This window comes from Notolepis coatsorum, assembly GCF_963971535.1.
Source record: "Notolepis coatsorum genome assembly, chromosome: 1".
NCBI classification, from domain to species: domain Eukaryota; kingdom Metazoa; phylum Chordata; class Actinopteri; order Aulopiformes; family Paralepididae; genus Notolepis; species Notolepis coatsorum.
The window spans coordinates 238,326,792-238,342,790 of record NC_140165.1 but is presented as its reverse complement, the minus strand read 5'-3'; the positions used below and the strand labels follow the sequence as shown (position 1 = coordinate 238,342,790).

Below are 15,999 nucleotides of genomic sequence, written 5' to 3'. Positions count from 1 at the left end.
CGTTTTATAAATACTTCTTAGGGTAAGGTGCAATGAGGTACAGTATGAATTGTAGTGCAAATCTCTTTACTAATAAATATAAAGTGTGTTAAAGTGTCTAAAGTGAGTAAAGTGGGTGTTACGGTGAGTGTTTATTTAAAGTGAGTGTGGATGTGTGTGCTGTGAGTGTAGATGATGGGTTGTTACATAGTGTCATTGTCGTTGAGCATCCTGATGGCCTGGATAGAAGCTCCTTCTGAGTCTCTCTGTATAGGCCATGAGACTCCGGTATCGCTTGCCTGACCGCAGCAGTTCAAAGAGGCAGTTGTTTGGGTGACTAGAGTCTTTGATTATTCTCTTAGCCTTGCCCCTGCAACGCTTGTTGTAAATGTTGACATGTTGACACACTTGTTGTAAATTGAGAGTGGGAAGCCCACCTCCAATTGTGCGTTCGGCTGAACGGGCCACTCTCTGTAGTCTGCTATTTTTATCTAGCACACTCTCAGAAGCAAAACAGAAAAAAACATTTCATATAAAAGTATTGTGTATTTTTGTACGACAACTAATAAAGAAACTTGAACTTGAACTATAGAACTAAAACACAGAAATGTTGTTGTCTTTGTCCTCTTCCCACCCTCTCTGTTCTTGCCTCTCAGGGCTGACTTCCTGTTCCTATGCTGCCCTCTACTGGCCGCCGGCACACCCTACAGACTTGTTCCTCATCCAAGAGCAGAGGGGAAGACCCCTCAGCAGTCGGCACATGCCCAGGTTGCCCATAATAGATACGGGCCTGGCCCCTACTCTGGAGAGGATGCACATAAATACACTATGTTATTAGAAAATAAAACCACAAATGTATTTTCTCTCTGATCGTGAAAAGAAACTATTGCATAATAATTCAAAGAAATTATAATAATAAAGGTCTGACATTTTTTCTTAGACCTCCAGATCACTGTTGAAAAACTGAGTATTCAATCACTTTAAGTATAGTATACTTGCTCCAATACCTTATATGTTCACAAGCATAACACTTCCTCCCTCCCTCACTCACTCTCTCCCACCCCCCCTTTGGAAAGTCTCTGCCGATTGGCTTACAACTGTTTATGCTCCGTCGATGACATTGAAGCATGAACTATAAAAGGGGCAATAAAATGCCCATAAAATCCCAGTGTCTATATAGCTTGCTACAGATGGTTAGTTGTTTAAAAAGTAAATTCTTCTACTGACATTTTGTGGGCTATGAATCCAAGTTCAAGTCAAGTTTCTTTATTTGTCATATGCATGTTAACACAAGGTCAACAGTACAATGAAAAGTGTTGGACGAGGGAAACAGGTCAGCTCAGCAGGAGCACTAGATGCATTAGAGCAGTGTTTCTCAACTGGTGGGTCGCGACCCAAAAGTGGGTCGCGGGGCCATTTTGAGTGGGTCGCGGATGTGTGTGTAAAAAAAAAAAAAAAAAAGTTAATTTTTTTTTTTTTTTTTTCACTACCTATCTTTGTGAAAGTGGCTTCTCAGCTCTGGTCCAGCTGAAGACAAAGCGGGGGAACAGATTGGACATTGAGCATGACCTCAGAGTTGCTTTTTTCTACCATCACCCCAAACTTTGAGACTCTTGTCAGGAGCAAACATCATCCCCAGTTATCCCATTAGTTCCCTGCATGTTAAGCTAAGAAGTCTGCTAAGAAGGATATATTATTTATTATTATTATTATTATTATTATTTTATTTCATTGTGTTTTTAGCCCTTAGTTGCACTTTTGTTGCAACCCCAGTTATCCCATTAGTTCCCCCAAACGTAGGTATGTTATGTTAAGCTAAGAAATCTGCTAAGAAGCATATTATTTATTATTATTTTATTTCATTGGGTTTTTAGCCCTAGTTGCACTTTTGTTGCACTTTTTTGTGTTTATTTCATGTTTTGAAAGATTTTTTTTTACATAAATCATAGTGGTTCAAAATTTTGGGTCGCGACTTAATGACTAAGGAAAATGTTGGGTCCCGAGGCTAGACCAGTTGAGAACCACTGGATTAGAGTACTAGTCATATAAACGTAAAATAAAGCAAGATAAAACATTAAAAAGAAAAAGTAAATAAACATGGGATAACTAAAGTAAAATATATAACACTAAGATTTGTGTGTAAAAGTAAGTGATGAGTGTATACAACAGTATTGCACAAATGGAATACCTTTAGTCGTTTTAGCTGACCCTTTTATCCAAAGCGACTTACAGATTGTGAACAAGTCAGCAGGAGGGGTACATTTCTGGCAGCTAAGGGTCAGTGGCATTGTTCGTCAAATAGTACCAAGCTTGAGTGTCAGCATAGTAATATGGATATATTAGATTACATAATAGCATGATAAGTAGTAGTATAGGTATAGTAGCATAGTAGTAGGGTACTACATAGTTGTAAAAGAGAGAGTGGAATGAGAAATAAAACACAACACTATATATAAAACATAACATTATATATGACAATGAGAATTTGTGTGTAAAAGAATTTGTGGTATGTAGCAGTCCAGGTTCAATAGCAGCAGTAGTGCAGACAGCAGGTAAGCAGACAGTTTCAGAATGCCCAGCATGAGCAGTCTCCCAGGGGTTAATGCCTTTAGTGACCTGATGACATGGGACCGGGTCAGTAGGCCTACATGGGACCGGCTCAGTAGGCCTACACGGGACCGGGTCAGTAGGCCCACACGGGACCGGGTCAGTAGGCCTACATGGGACCGGGTCAGTAGGCCCACACGGGACCGGGTCAGTAGGCCTACACGGGACCGGGTCAGTAGGCCCACACGGGACCGGGTCAGTAGGCCTACACGGGACCGGGTCAGTAGGCCCACACGGGACCGGGTCAGTAGGCCCACACGGGACCGGGTCAGTAGGCCTAGACTGTGATTTAGTTGGTGAGTATGCTTTCTATGGCGCATTGGTAGAAGTTCACCAGAATCTGAGGAGACAAGTGGCCTTTCCTCAGTCTCCTCAGGAAGAAGAGCTTTCTTGACCAGGTGTCGAGGTGTTGCAGGCCTAGTTGTAGTTGAGGGCTCAAGTTGTAGTTGAGGGCTGTAGTTGTGATGAAAAGTCCTTCCCTTTCAGATATCATTGAGCTGCGGACACTATTACTTCTATTTTCGGACTCTTCTTTGCTACTTCCCCTGTGCAGTCAAGGAAACTATAAAAGAAGGAAGGGTCATTATGTCACTGTGTAGCCGTAGCGCATGAACGCACATTGGTGCCAAGTGTGGAAACTTTCAGTTCGGCCAATATTGAGTTGAATGGGATCAACCGTTTCCTCGTTTATGAGTCATTTAAACAGTTTATTACCTCGGATGTCAGAATCATGTGTAGCTAATTTGTTGCATTGTTAACTAGCTAACGTTTGATATAAGATAAGATATTCCTTTATTGATCCCCTTGGGGAAATTCAGGCATCATAGCAGCATGGGGGGGGGGTACAGGTAGTAAAAACAACACAAGCAGTGTAAACAAATAGGTCAATATAATTTACTATCTAACTAGCTGAAAAATATATTCACAGTATTCACAGTGTCACATAAGGTGCAGTATGCCTAAGGTAGTGTTATAATTTACTATCTACTGAAATATACATTATTCACAGTATCACAGTATCCACTGAAATATACATTATTCACAGTATCACAGTATCCACTGAAATATACATTATTCACAGTATCACAGTATACACATAAGGTGCAGTATGCCTAAGGTAGTGTAAATTGTCCTCCTTGGGTTCCTATTAGTCCCAGGTCAATGTCTGGCAGCAGTCGCTGCCCCCTGTTGTGGAGCCTGGAGGCCGCTAGTCGCTGCCCACTGTTGTGGAGCCTGATGGCCGCTGGTATGAAGGACTGTCCGAGGCAATTAGTTGAGTGTCGGGGGGGTATGAGTCTGTGGATATATTGGTTGATGTACATTTCCTCAAATAGCTTGTATATTTTGCTTCTCCATGCATCTCCCACAGGCTTCAATAGAACCGGCACCAAAGAAGTCTGGCACCAAGCAGAGCATAGAACGCTGGTGTTCTGACGTGATGACCCTTCCTTCTTTTATAGTTTCCTTGAGTGAGGTTAACTACCTTAGCAATGAATGCAAATAACTGTCTTTTCCCCAACCAGATTCACTCCTCCTGTTCTCCTCTTCTGAACTTTTTTTTACCTGACTAGGCTCCCTGTCCTCCACCTTCTTCACTGCCTCAGCCTATGACACATTATCAATTACCCGGCTCCTTTTCTTGGTCATTCAAGAGACCTTGCCTTGTGAGCACCACACTTCACATATCTAACTGGCTCTTCACACAAGCCACTCTGCTGCACTTAACACATATCAACACATCCCACCAAACAAGAGACGCCGGTGAATCATTTTTAAATTCCAAAGGTTTATTCAAAACCATACAAACGATACAAGCCATCGACAAACAACATACTACAAATGTACAAACCATGGAAATCATGAATATAAAACGAGTAGGCGCCGGGAATCGCAAAGGTTCCCGGGGCAGGGTGAGCACAGCACGACAGGGAGGGTGAGGCGGAGAAAGAGAGGGAACGAGGGAGGACAGAGGAGAGATAATGTACAGCAGCAAGGTGAGCAAGCCTTGTATACAAAACAAGCAAAACCACACATGCACCCCATATTTACAATTCAGGAATTGGGTGAGAAAAACAGAAAATAAAACAGAGAGAACAAAGAAAAACTGTAGTTTGTGTCTTGTAACATGTGATGTTTGCTAAAAGTGAGACCAAACGCAGTGGGGGAGGAAGAGGAGGAAGAGTGATGTGACGAGTCTGTGTCAGTGAACGTGCCTCATTTTAAAATCGTGTTGTAGGTAAAAGCAGGAAGAAGGGGGAGCTCCAGTAGCTCACCACGTACCGCGAGTGCTATTTCAGCGCCGTGGACAAACGCGCTCGCGCGGATCTGGGGCTGAGCGCGTTCGAATCCCGGACGGCAGCCGTGCCTTTCCCAGAGTGTCTTTCCCCCCATCTGAACCCTTTCAGCCTGCTTCTGTCGGTCGAACTTGACCAAGTATGAATGCGACGAAAAAGCGATAAACGCTAAAAAGAACCAGCTGACTGGTCAAAGTTAAAAAAAAAAAAAAAAAAAAGCAGGAAGAAGGATCGAGAAATTTTATGATTTCTAAAAGAAATGACCAGGAACGCCTTGGAAGAAGAAAAACTGTGAAACCGTTACTATATTGTCAGCCTTACAATCTGTTAATATCATATAAATTACAGCAACCTGAACTATAGTAACCTAACTGGCCTCAATCTTGATTAACGCTTCAAAGTGATTATTTATAACACACAGAGTTATTTTCTCACACAAAAAGTTACTCCAATGCAATAGTCTTGACTGGTTTTCAGTGGGATAGGGTATAATACAGTTGTTGAAGGTGTAATTGACTGTTATTTCAAATTAACTGACACATATAGAGTTATAGAGTAAGTATATCCTGTGCATGGCGGTGCGAGTGTCACGCGGGCTGTGTTTTCCTTCGGTCATGACATGCTTTATCAGGTGTGTCTTGGATGGGGATGTGGTGGGGATTGATGTGGGGTGTTTGGGAGACTGGCTGTTCCGGGGGGGTTCACATGCCTTCGAGCAACACTGTACTTATTGTACTTATTTTATGCCTATTCTTATGTCTCCACGTTCTACGTTGCACTACTTTTATTGTCTTTTATAGTATACCTATTCTTATGTCTGCACTTTATGCATTGTTTTCATTCTGCCAATTGCATGCTGATTTTATGCCTATGTCCATATTATGCTATTTGCTGTGGGGCACTTTGGGCTGTGGTCCATGTGTGAAAGGTGCTATATAGATAGTTATTCATATTTATTATTATTATATTGTAAAAAAATGTATGCATTGAAATGTCTGTAAGTCTCAACAACATTGAAAATGAGGGTGACCTCAATTGTCCTTTTCGAGAATAAATAAAGGTTTGAATTGAATTTAATCTATTTTACGTAAAGCGTGTTGAATTGCGTCTGTGTATGAAATGTGCTATGACGATAAACGTGGCGTGCCTAGCGCAGTGGTTCTCATTAGGGGAGACTTGACATTAATAATGAATACTTCAATCACAACACATGACAAAACGAGACACAAAGTAACTATTCAACTAAATAAATAACACAAAGCGAGCAGTTGAATATTATATACGTTAATATAAAAATGGCCTTTTTTATTTTCTCTTTTGTATGTTTTCTATGAATGTGAAAATGGAAATAAAGAAACTTTTCTTTTGCTGTGTAAATATTCGAAGACTGCAACGGCAAACGTTTTTATTTTTTATTGTATGAGGTCAAATGGAATAAACTGAGCTAAGTGGAGTGTGTACAGACGGACCTGCGATGACGATGACAGGTAGACAGGTGGCGCTGGGACACAGGGGGGCCCTTGGTTGAGAACCACTGGCCTAGAGACGACTACAGTAACCTAACTGGCCTCGGGGCCCCGTTCCCCGTACCTGGATAACTGAGTTAGCCGGATAACTTTCGGTCAAGTCTGACTTAAGCCGGACCTTCCTGTTCCCCGAAGCTGGATTGTCTAAATCACCATGACAACAGATCAAAAAGTTTGAGCCTGGTCGAGAGCAGGGTTTAAGTTCAAGTTAGCCGGATGAACCATCGCCACGCCCCCGCAAAGAAATGACAGCCCGTTTCCTGAAATTATTCCCACAGTCTACGATCTGCATTATACCATTCTGAATTACGTTTTTGTGCTCCATTCTTCCAGAGGGGGCTTTTGAAATGTAAAATAGACCCAAAATGCTGATACTAAATTCACTTCGTCCTAAATAATGCACGTTATATACCGTGGCGCTCGCTCGGTGCGATGTACACATTATGTGGTTATTTTAATTGTAACTGGGATTAAGATGTCTGATGAGATGCGCTGTTTGACGGATTTGAGAAATTGAATGAGCCGTTGACGTCACATTAATGAATGAGAATAAAGCGATAAAACTTCATTCAAAATAAAGAATATTCTAAACACGGGTCTCTCGTTCATTAATGTATAAACAATGAATTTATCCCATCTGGCACAGTGGCTCAGCGGTAGTGCTCAATCCTGGCAACCCGGCGACCGGTGTTCGAAACCCCGTGTTTCCAATATAAATTTTTGGAATATAATATTAATGATTATACGCCAAAGTAGCCTAGTTTTAAGTTAAAATATTATAAATCTACATGCATTGAGGATGTCATTCTTCATATAGCTCTCAACGTGCACCAAATTGAATTATTCCTACATCGCAAAAAGAAGGAAAAGACTAGGTTTCGAACCCCGGTCGTCTGCGTGAAAGTCAAAAGAAGAACCCGTTACACCACAGTGGAGATAAGTAAAAGATCGACCATACATCAATCAATGGGTAAGAGAGCCGTATCGTTATTCTGTATAACAGTTTAACTAATTATTTTCGCTAGCAAGATCTCATTTGATTATTCAATCCAGCAGGCAAGTTTAAAGAAATATAATCTGATTGATTGAGGTAATGAGGGACTTAAAATTAGCCTATAGATAACGCATTTAACTTGTCGGCGAGGCGATTGAGCCGTACTGCAATATGTTAATAAAGTTTTAAATCAATTAATCAATCAATGCCGCTAGAGAATCAGGATCTCTGCTATCGATACGTGCTGGCTTTTCAACTGGAGCGGCCGCGCGCACTTATCCTGGGTCTCAAGTCTGGTTTGAGTTAACGAGACTGAATCCACCTTCGAGGAACAGGAAAATCCCGGCTTCAAACATCGGGTTAACTGAATCTGGATAATGACATCTTGATCGACTTAGTTGAACCAGGTACGGGGAATAGGGCCCAGATCTGTTTGAAACTTCAAAGTCATAATAATTTTCTCACATGAATAGTTACTCCAGTGCAGGTCTGACCGATGTTCAGTGGGACGGTCGACAATATTGTCGACAGGCGTGATTTACTCTTATTTAAAATGAACTGACATCGTATAACATAGACACTTGAGTAAACTGGGGGACTGGAATAACCCAGTTGACCTCAATCTGATTGGGATTTCCCCTCACATACAAAAACAAAAAGAAAGTGATTCGAATGCAATAGTCTGACAGTGTGGTTTTCAGTGTGGTTGGGTAAATAGTCCAGCTGTAGCCTGCTGGCCAGCACACAGTAGTCACTGTTTTCTTGATATCAGTAGCTGATTATACACAGTAAACAGACTTTTGGTGCTCAAGGTGTTAGCTCTAAACGTAAGAAACTAGGTCATGTGGTAGGACTGTAGACAGGGTTTGATACAGCTGTGATAAGGACAGTCACCATAGGTCCGATGATATATAGATCAACACTTCATGTACGTGACAGCAATTGAAAAAACCCTGACTAGAAATCCAACAGGAAAATCCTTTGAGAATCCAAAAGGATTCTATAGAATTAGTCTTATAGGTCAGACCAATGGGGTTGTTCGAGACTTTTAGGACAGATCAATGGGGTTGTTCGAGTCTTTTAGGACAGACCAATGGGGTTGTTAGAGCCTAAAAGGATGATCAAATAGGATAATATTTAATTCTATTTGATGTAAATTATTTTTAAAAGGGAAGTATTTTTTTTATTACTGTAGTTGAAAACACATTGATAAAACACAAGACTCAGGATCAAACACAGAAAGCCCCAGTTTCTTAGCAGGGTTATCAATTCAATGTCAATTAATTAAATAGGGGTTACTCATTCATTTGACCAATCCCAAGCCCACCCTCTCTTAACATGATTCAGGAAAGCAGTGGCAGTAATTGGAGGGTCAAGGAAATAGGGCAGAGCTTGGGATTAGTCAGAGGATACTAAAAAGGCCAGATCATAGATTCTCTCACACAAATTGGGTAGAACACCACTGAAATAGGAATGCATTAGGAATTAGGGAGTAGGAATAAATTTCTACTTCTATAAAGCATGGCTCATATAAAGGTTTTGGAAATTCAATCTATATTGAAATCAATAAGAAGGAATATTTGATCAGTCTGCCAATGAAGCTTTCTTTGAGCCTACATTTGGACTTGACTGAATTGAGCATGAATTGACCCCAGTCTTGTATCATAGTGATGTGTAGATTTGACACAATAGTAACTTACAATCAGATGATTGTATTATTTAACATCTTAAAATACAACTCTTGTAGTGATTGGTGATCATTTAACGCATTTACATGCACATTAATATCCCGGACACTACCTAATATCCCAGTTATGGCCGTAGAGTGACCGGCATTGAAGGTGTTTACATGCATTCGTATCCAGATTACTAGGGCTGCACAGTTGATTTTTAAATGTTATAAAAATCTGAATATGGTCATGTGCATTATCCAAATTGCAGGGGGCTGCAATCTTTGATAACGGTGAAATGTGTCAAAATATGTATTATAACAAGTATTGTGGTGAGATATCTTTGTTTCATACAGACAAAAATCACATCATCATTTTAATCCTTATTTCAAGGTAATGACACAAAAATAAAATACCATTCCCACTAATGTGAATCAAATCGCAATTGCAATACCTGTAAAAACAATAATCGCAATACATTTTTCCATATTGTGCAGCCCTACGGATTACCATAAACAGAATATTGTGAGCGAACAGAACAGAACTCCCTGGCTACACAACAGTAAATGGGATGAGGTGATTCCATGCGTCAGTATTCCAGGTAATATTAATGTGCATGTATAGCACCCACTGTATTGTCATGGCTTTTCTTTGAACCCAGAATGTGCTCGTGCACGTGTGTACGTGCGTGTGTGTTAGTGTTAGTGTGTGTGTGTCTATGCAGAGCTCTGTGACCCTACAGTAATCAGACTACCATTATCTACCATTGTATCCGATGACAGATCCGTAGCATCGGGCTGCTCTGGGTGTTGGTTGTACTGTATGCTGGAGGTGTATCTTCCGTTTTCACTGGACCACCTCTGGACCTAGAGCTCTGTGTGTAAAAGTGTCCAAGGTTTTGGGTGTGTTTGTTTTTACTGTGCAGTATCTCCTCTGGTAGGGAGGGACAGGTGTATACCGGGGTGGAGTTAGACCAGGATTACACAGAGTAGCTATGTAATTGGGTGGGAGTGGCAGCTGGGAGGGTTTACAGGCCAGGCAACAGAAAAAGGTGTGTTTCTTAGTGCAGAACCTCCCGGTCAGATGAGCTGGAGCGGTTGGGGTAGATGTGGAGCTGAGGGAGCTCTATTCCATCGTTGTGGAGATCTTCTTGTTTCTGTAACCCATGGAGCTTCAGCACCAAGTCCCTGATGAACATCTAGAGAGAGAGAGAGAGAGAGAGAGAGAGAGAGAGAGAGAGAGAGAGAGAGAGAGAGAGAGAGAGAGAGACAGAGACAGAGAGAGAGAGAGAGAGAGAGACACAGAGAGAGAGAGAGAGAGAGAGAGAGAGAGAGAGAGAGAGAGAGAGAGAGAGAGAGAGAGAGAGAGAGAGAGAGAGAGAGAGACAGAGAGAGACAGAGAGAGACAGAGAGAGTGAGAGCGAGAGAGATAGACAGACAGTGAGACAGAGAGAAAGAGAGATAGAGAGACAGAGAGAGACACACAGGGAGAGAGACACACACAGAGAGAGAGAGAGACAGAGAGCGAGAGAGAGAGCAAGAGAGAGAGAGTGAGAGAGAGGTAGAGAAAGAGAGAGACAGAAAGAGAGACAGGGAGAGAGAGAGAGCAATAGAACAAGACATCACATAACAACATAACATAGATTATTTACAACATACCTCATAGTATATCCAACATACATTATTTACAACATACGGTACATCACCATGTCTTACCTCTGTGTTGTTGTTACAAGTGTGAAGAAGTTCCTGTAAAAAAAAAAAAATTAAAACAACCAAGTGAGACAAAGCAATATTTACATTCACAACGAGTCATTTATAGCTGATGCTTTTATCTAGGGATGCACCGAATGGGATATTCTTGGCCGAAACCGAATGCCGAAAGGCCGAAAATGATTAATATAAATATATATATAATGTATTTTTTTTCCAGCTACCTGATTATGGCAAAATACATGATTATGGCTAAACTTAACTTAAATAATATTAATAATCACTATTATGGGCCCATAAAACATTTATTCAGCACTTTTGAATGCTTACATTAATTCCAGACTGACTGCTGAAAGATTGTACAATTTAAACATTTTCTCTTTGCATACAACAAAATGTGCATTAAAGTCAAGTGCATTCAGAACAAAGCCACGGTGCTTTAAAACTGCATAACGATCTGCATAAAGACACACACACAGGACTGTTGTATTTACTACATCTCTCGTGACTCTTAGCGGGGGATGACGTAGCTTACGAGAGACGGGTCAAAGAGGAATGGAAGCGTTAGCTAGCTTAACACTAACGTTATAGTTCAAAATGTTTTAACCGCGACGGGCATATAGTAATGGTGAGGATATAAAGCATGTTAAAGACGCATTTATTGGATGCATTGCTCGCGGAGTTTACATAGAAACAGCGCGACTCCCAAGAGGAGTTAGTTATCACAGGCTGCAGAACGCAGGAAGAGCTGCCAAGCTGCTCACGTTACACGTTGCGTGTTTTGATTACGTCATCACAACAACACTTTAGGTTACGAACGTTACGTAACCCTGTTCTTTGACATTCGGTGATATATTTTCGTTAAGCCGAAAGCCGAAAGAGCCTTTTTAACCATTTTCGGCCGATAATTTTCGGTGGCCGAATTTTCGGTGCATCCCTACTTTTATCCAAAGCGGCTTATGATTGTGTCTAACCAGGTCCAGCGAGGGACACACTTTAGTGGTCAATAATCAGCACTCAAGTGCTTCACGTGAATTGCAAGGCAAGCATGGACATACGCATCTTTCTTTATTTCTGTGAGATATTGATTGAATAACTATGTTTTTAGTGGAAGACTGAGTGAGTTTCAACTGTCCTGACTGCAGAGCAGAGAATAACCCGACAGACACGCGACAGACAGACAGACAGACAGACAGACAGACAGACAGACAGACAGACAGACAGACAGACAGACAGACAGACAGACAGACAGACAGACAGACAGACAGACAGACAGACAGACAGACAGACACACACACACACACACACACACACACACACACACACACACACACACACACACACACACACACAACAGACACACACACACACACCTGCAGTCTTTGTGTTCTCTCCTCGTCACTCTTCATGTCCAGCAGCTCATCTATATTCACCTCCTCCGGCATCTCCTCCTCCTGAGAGGAGAACAGACAGAGGAACACACTTAGTCACAGTGGTTCCTTCTGGAGAACAGACAGAGGCACACAGTTCAGTCACAGTGGTTCCTTCTGGAGAACAGACAGAGGAACACAGTTCAGTCACAGTGGTTCCTTCTGGAGAACAGACAGAGGAACACACTTAGTCACAGTGGTTCCTTCTGGAGACCAGACAGAGGAACACACTTAGTCACAGTGGTTCCTTCTGGGGAACAGACAGAGGAACACACTTAGTCACAGTGGTTCCTTCTGGAGAACAGACAGAGGAACACAGTTAGTCACAGTGGTTCCTTCTGGAGACCAGACAGAGGAACACAGTTCAGTCACAGTGGTTCCTTCTGGGGAACAGACAGAGGAACACAGTTAGTCACAGTGGTTCCTTCTGGAGAACAGACAGAGGAACACAGTTCAGTCACAGTGGTTCCTCCTGGGGAACAGACAGAGGAACACAGTTAGTCACAGTGGTTCCTTCTGGAGACCAGACAGAGGAACACAGTTAGTCACAGTGGTTCCTTCTGGGGAACAGACAGAGGAACACAGTTAGTCACAGTGGTTCCTTCTGGAGAACAGACAGAGGAACACAGTTCAGTCACAGTGGTTCCTCCTGGGGAACAGACAGAGGAACACAGTTCAGTCACAGTGGTTCCTTCTGGAGACCAGACAGAGGAACACAGTTAGTCACAGTGGTTCCTTCTGGGGAACAGACAGAGGAACACAGTTAGTCACAGTGGTTCCTTCTGGAGAACAGACAGAGGAACACAGTTCAGTCACAGTGGTTCCTTCTGGGGAACAGACAGAGGAACACAGTTCAGTCACAGCGGTACCTTCTGGGGAACAGACAGAGGAACACAGTTCAGTCACAGTGGTTCCTTCTGGAGAACAGACAGAGGAACACAGTTAGTCACAGTGGTTCCTTCTGGAGAACAGACAGAGGAACACAGTTAGTCACAGTGGTTCCTTCTGGGGAACAGACAGAGGAACACAGTTCAGTCACAGTGGTTCCTTCTGGAGAACAGACAGAGGAACACAGTTAGTCACAGTGGTTCCTTCTGGAGACCAGACAGAGGAACACACTTAGTCACAGTGGTTCCTTCTGGAGAACAGACAGAGGAACACAGTTAGTCACAGTGGTTCCTTCTGGGGAACAGACAGAGGAACACAGTTCAGTCACAGTGGTTCCTTCTGGAGAACAGACAGAGGAACACAGTTAGTCACAGTGGTTCCTTCTGGAGAACAGACAGAGGAACACAGTTCAGTCACAGTGGTTCCTCCTGGAGAACAGACTGAGGAACACAGTTCAGTCACAGCGGTACCTTCTGGTCCTGCCAGGTTCATTAGAGAACAGCATGTGGAGCTCAGGGTATGAGACCAGACCATGTCAATGACAGATGCAGTATAATATACTGTATTACATCAGTGCTTCTCAAACCTTTTAGTGTCGAGGACCCCCAAATTAGTACCCATCAGGCGGCAGACCCCCATCTGAGAAGACTGTTTCTCGGGGAGCCCCATCTGAGAAGACTGTTTCTCGGGGAGCCCCATCTGAGAAGACTGTTTCTCGGGGAGCCCCATCTGAGAAGACTGTTTCTCGGGGAGCCCCATCTGAGAAGACTGTTTCTCGGGGAGCCCCATCTGAGAAGACTGTTTCTCGGGGAGCCCCATCTGAGAAGACTGTTTCTCGGGGAGCCCCATCTGAGAAGACTGTGTCTCGGGGAGCCCAATCTGAGAAGACTGTGTCTCGGGGAGCCCCATCTGAGAAGACTGTTTCTCGGGGAGCCCCATCTGAGAAGACTGTTTGTGGATATAATGATTAAGTCCAGAATTCCATATCTGAATTATATCAAAATCACTGTTATACATCCTCTCATTGGTACTTTGTGAATGAAATAGGAAGTTCCAAGTCAGCCAGAAGATCCTTAAGAACTTCTACTCATGTACAATAGAGAGCATCTTGACCGGCAACATCACCTCCTGGTTTGGGAATAGCACTGCACAAGACCGAAGCAGACTACAAAGAGTGACACGTTCAGCCGAACGCACAATTGGAGGGGGGCTCCCCACCCTCCAGAACATTTACTACAAGCGTTGCAAGGGCAAGGCTAAGAGAATCATTAAAGACTCCAGTCACCCGAACAACTGCCTCTTTGAACTGCTGCGGTCAGGCAAGCGATACCGGAGTCTCAAGGCGAGCACAGAAAGACTCAGAAGTAGCTTCTATCCCCAGGCCATCAGGCTGCTAAACGAACAATGAATGAACACTACACAACAACAACCACCAAACGCACATAGCACACACATCCACACGCACACACTCACTTTAAACAAACACACTGTAGCACCCACTCCACACACTTTATAGCACACACCCACTTTAAACAAACACACTGTAGCACCCACTCCCCACACTTTATATTTATGGATGAAGGATTGCACTACAACTCGTACACCTTACTGTAAATTGTACCTAAAATTGTACCTCATCCCATTTCTGCTTTGCACTAGATAGTACTGTACATTAGTACACTGCATAGTATTGTGTATTGTATATTATATGGTAACTCAGAACATTGTACATATGTCTATACCGAACACTGTGACCTCATTTTCTTCTTCTAAATTCATGCTATATTATGTTATTATGTTATTTGATACTATCTTGTCTAGCACAGTCTCTGGAGCGTAACAGTAAGAAGCATTTTGTATGAAAGTATTCTGTACTTCTGTATGACAACTATTAAAGAACTTGAACTTGAAATAAAGAGATTAAACTATTTCCTCCTCTTCTGGGGACCCTCTGAAACCTCCTCAAGGAGCCCTGGGGGCCCCCAGACCCCACGCTGAGGACCGCTGCATTACATCTTGTAATGGGAATTTATTATATGTTACATCATTTGTATAGCTTATTGGACATGTTTCATTACTCTGTTATAAATACATATTTCTCTGTACAAAGCTTTATTAACTAGTTTACCTAGTCAAGTCACCTAGGCGACAGTCTGGCGTATGTTCTTAAAACAACGGCCAAGGGCCAGAACAGGTTGACTTAGATATGACACGTCCAAGGTTCTTTTCTTGTTAATCTTGTCTCCAGTCTTGTGTCAGACACGGCAAAGCCCCTAAAGCCATCTTTTGTTTTCTTTGTTAATTTTTGTTTACCTTTCTTGTCATTATCTGTTCATCTTTTGACATCATGTCGATTATGTATTTATTGTAAGTCTGACCAGAGCTCACTCTCACTTTCTGGTTGGAAATTTTTTCTCTGATTGTAAACTGAGCATACTCTCTCTCTGTGGCCACAGAAACAGAAATAAATTATGTTCTATTTTTATATACAAATTGACTTGTAATACATTTCTACAGTTCACTGTCATGGCTGATTTAAAATATTCCACAACAATCTTCTGGAAGTAGCCTACAGTCAGTGTTCTTATCGATCATTCACATGTGGACGCAAACAGATCAATCAATCAATTCATGATGACAGACAACCAATCAACTCAACTCCCTGATGTACAAGCGCTCCCTACTTAGAGAGCAGGGTAGGGCAATTCGACTGTCAATCACTTTGACAGCCATTCTATTATTTTGGACAACAAGATGAAATATGCAGAAACACAGTGTTTGCTGGAAGAATTGGGTATGTCGTGTGTGTGTGTGAGAGAGAGAGAGATAGAGAGAGAGAGAGACAGGGAGACAGAGAGAGAGAGAGAGAGAGAGAGAGAGAGAGAGAGAGAGAAATACA

The 15,999-nt window shown here is 42.3% G+C and overlaps 1 protein-coding gene across 1 annotated transcript in view; it reads right to left on the bottom strand.

Moving 5' to 3' along the window:
• Positions 1–4,364: 4,364 nt before the first annotated feature.
• Positions 4,365–15,999, bottom strand: part of ppp1r14ab (protein phosphatase 1, regulatory (inhibitor) subunit 14Ab) — an 84,296-nt gene continuing 72,661 nt past the window's right edge. Inside the window, exons 2-4 of the mRNA XM_084331503.1 lie at positions 12,156–12,236; positions 10,786–10,818; positions 4,365–10,268 (exon numbers count right to left, since the gene is read on the bottom strand). Of these exons, the coding sequence (XP_084187629.1) occupies positions 10,131–10,268; positions 10,786–10,818; positions 12,156–12,236 (252 nt within the window). The 3' untranslated portion in view covers positions 4,365–10,130. The remainder of the gene's footprint in view (positions 10,269–10,785; positions 10,819–12,155; positions 12,237–15,999) is intronic.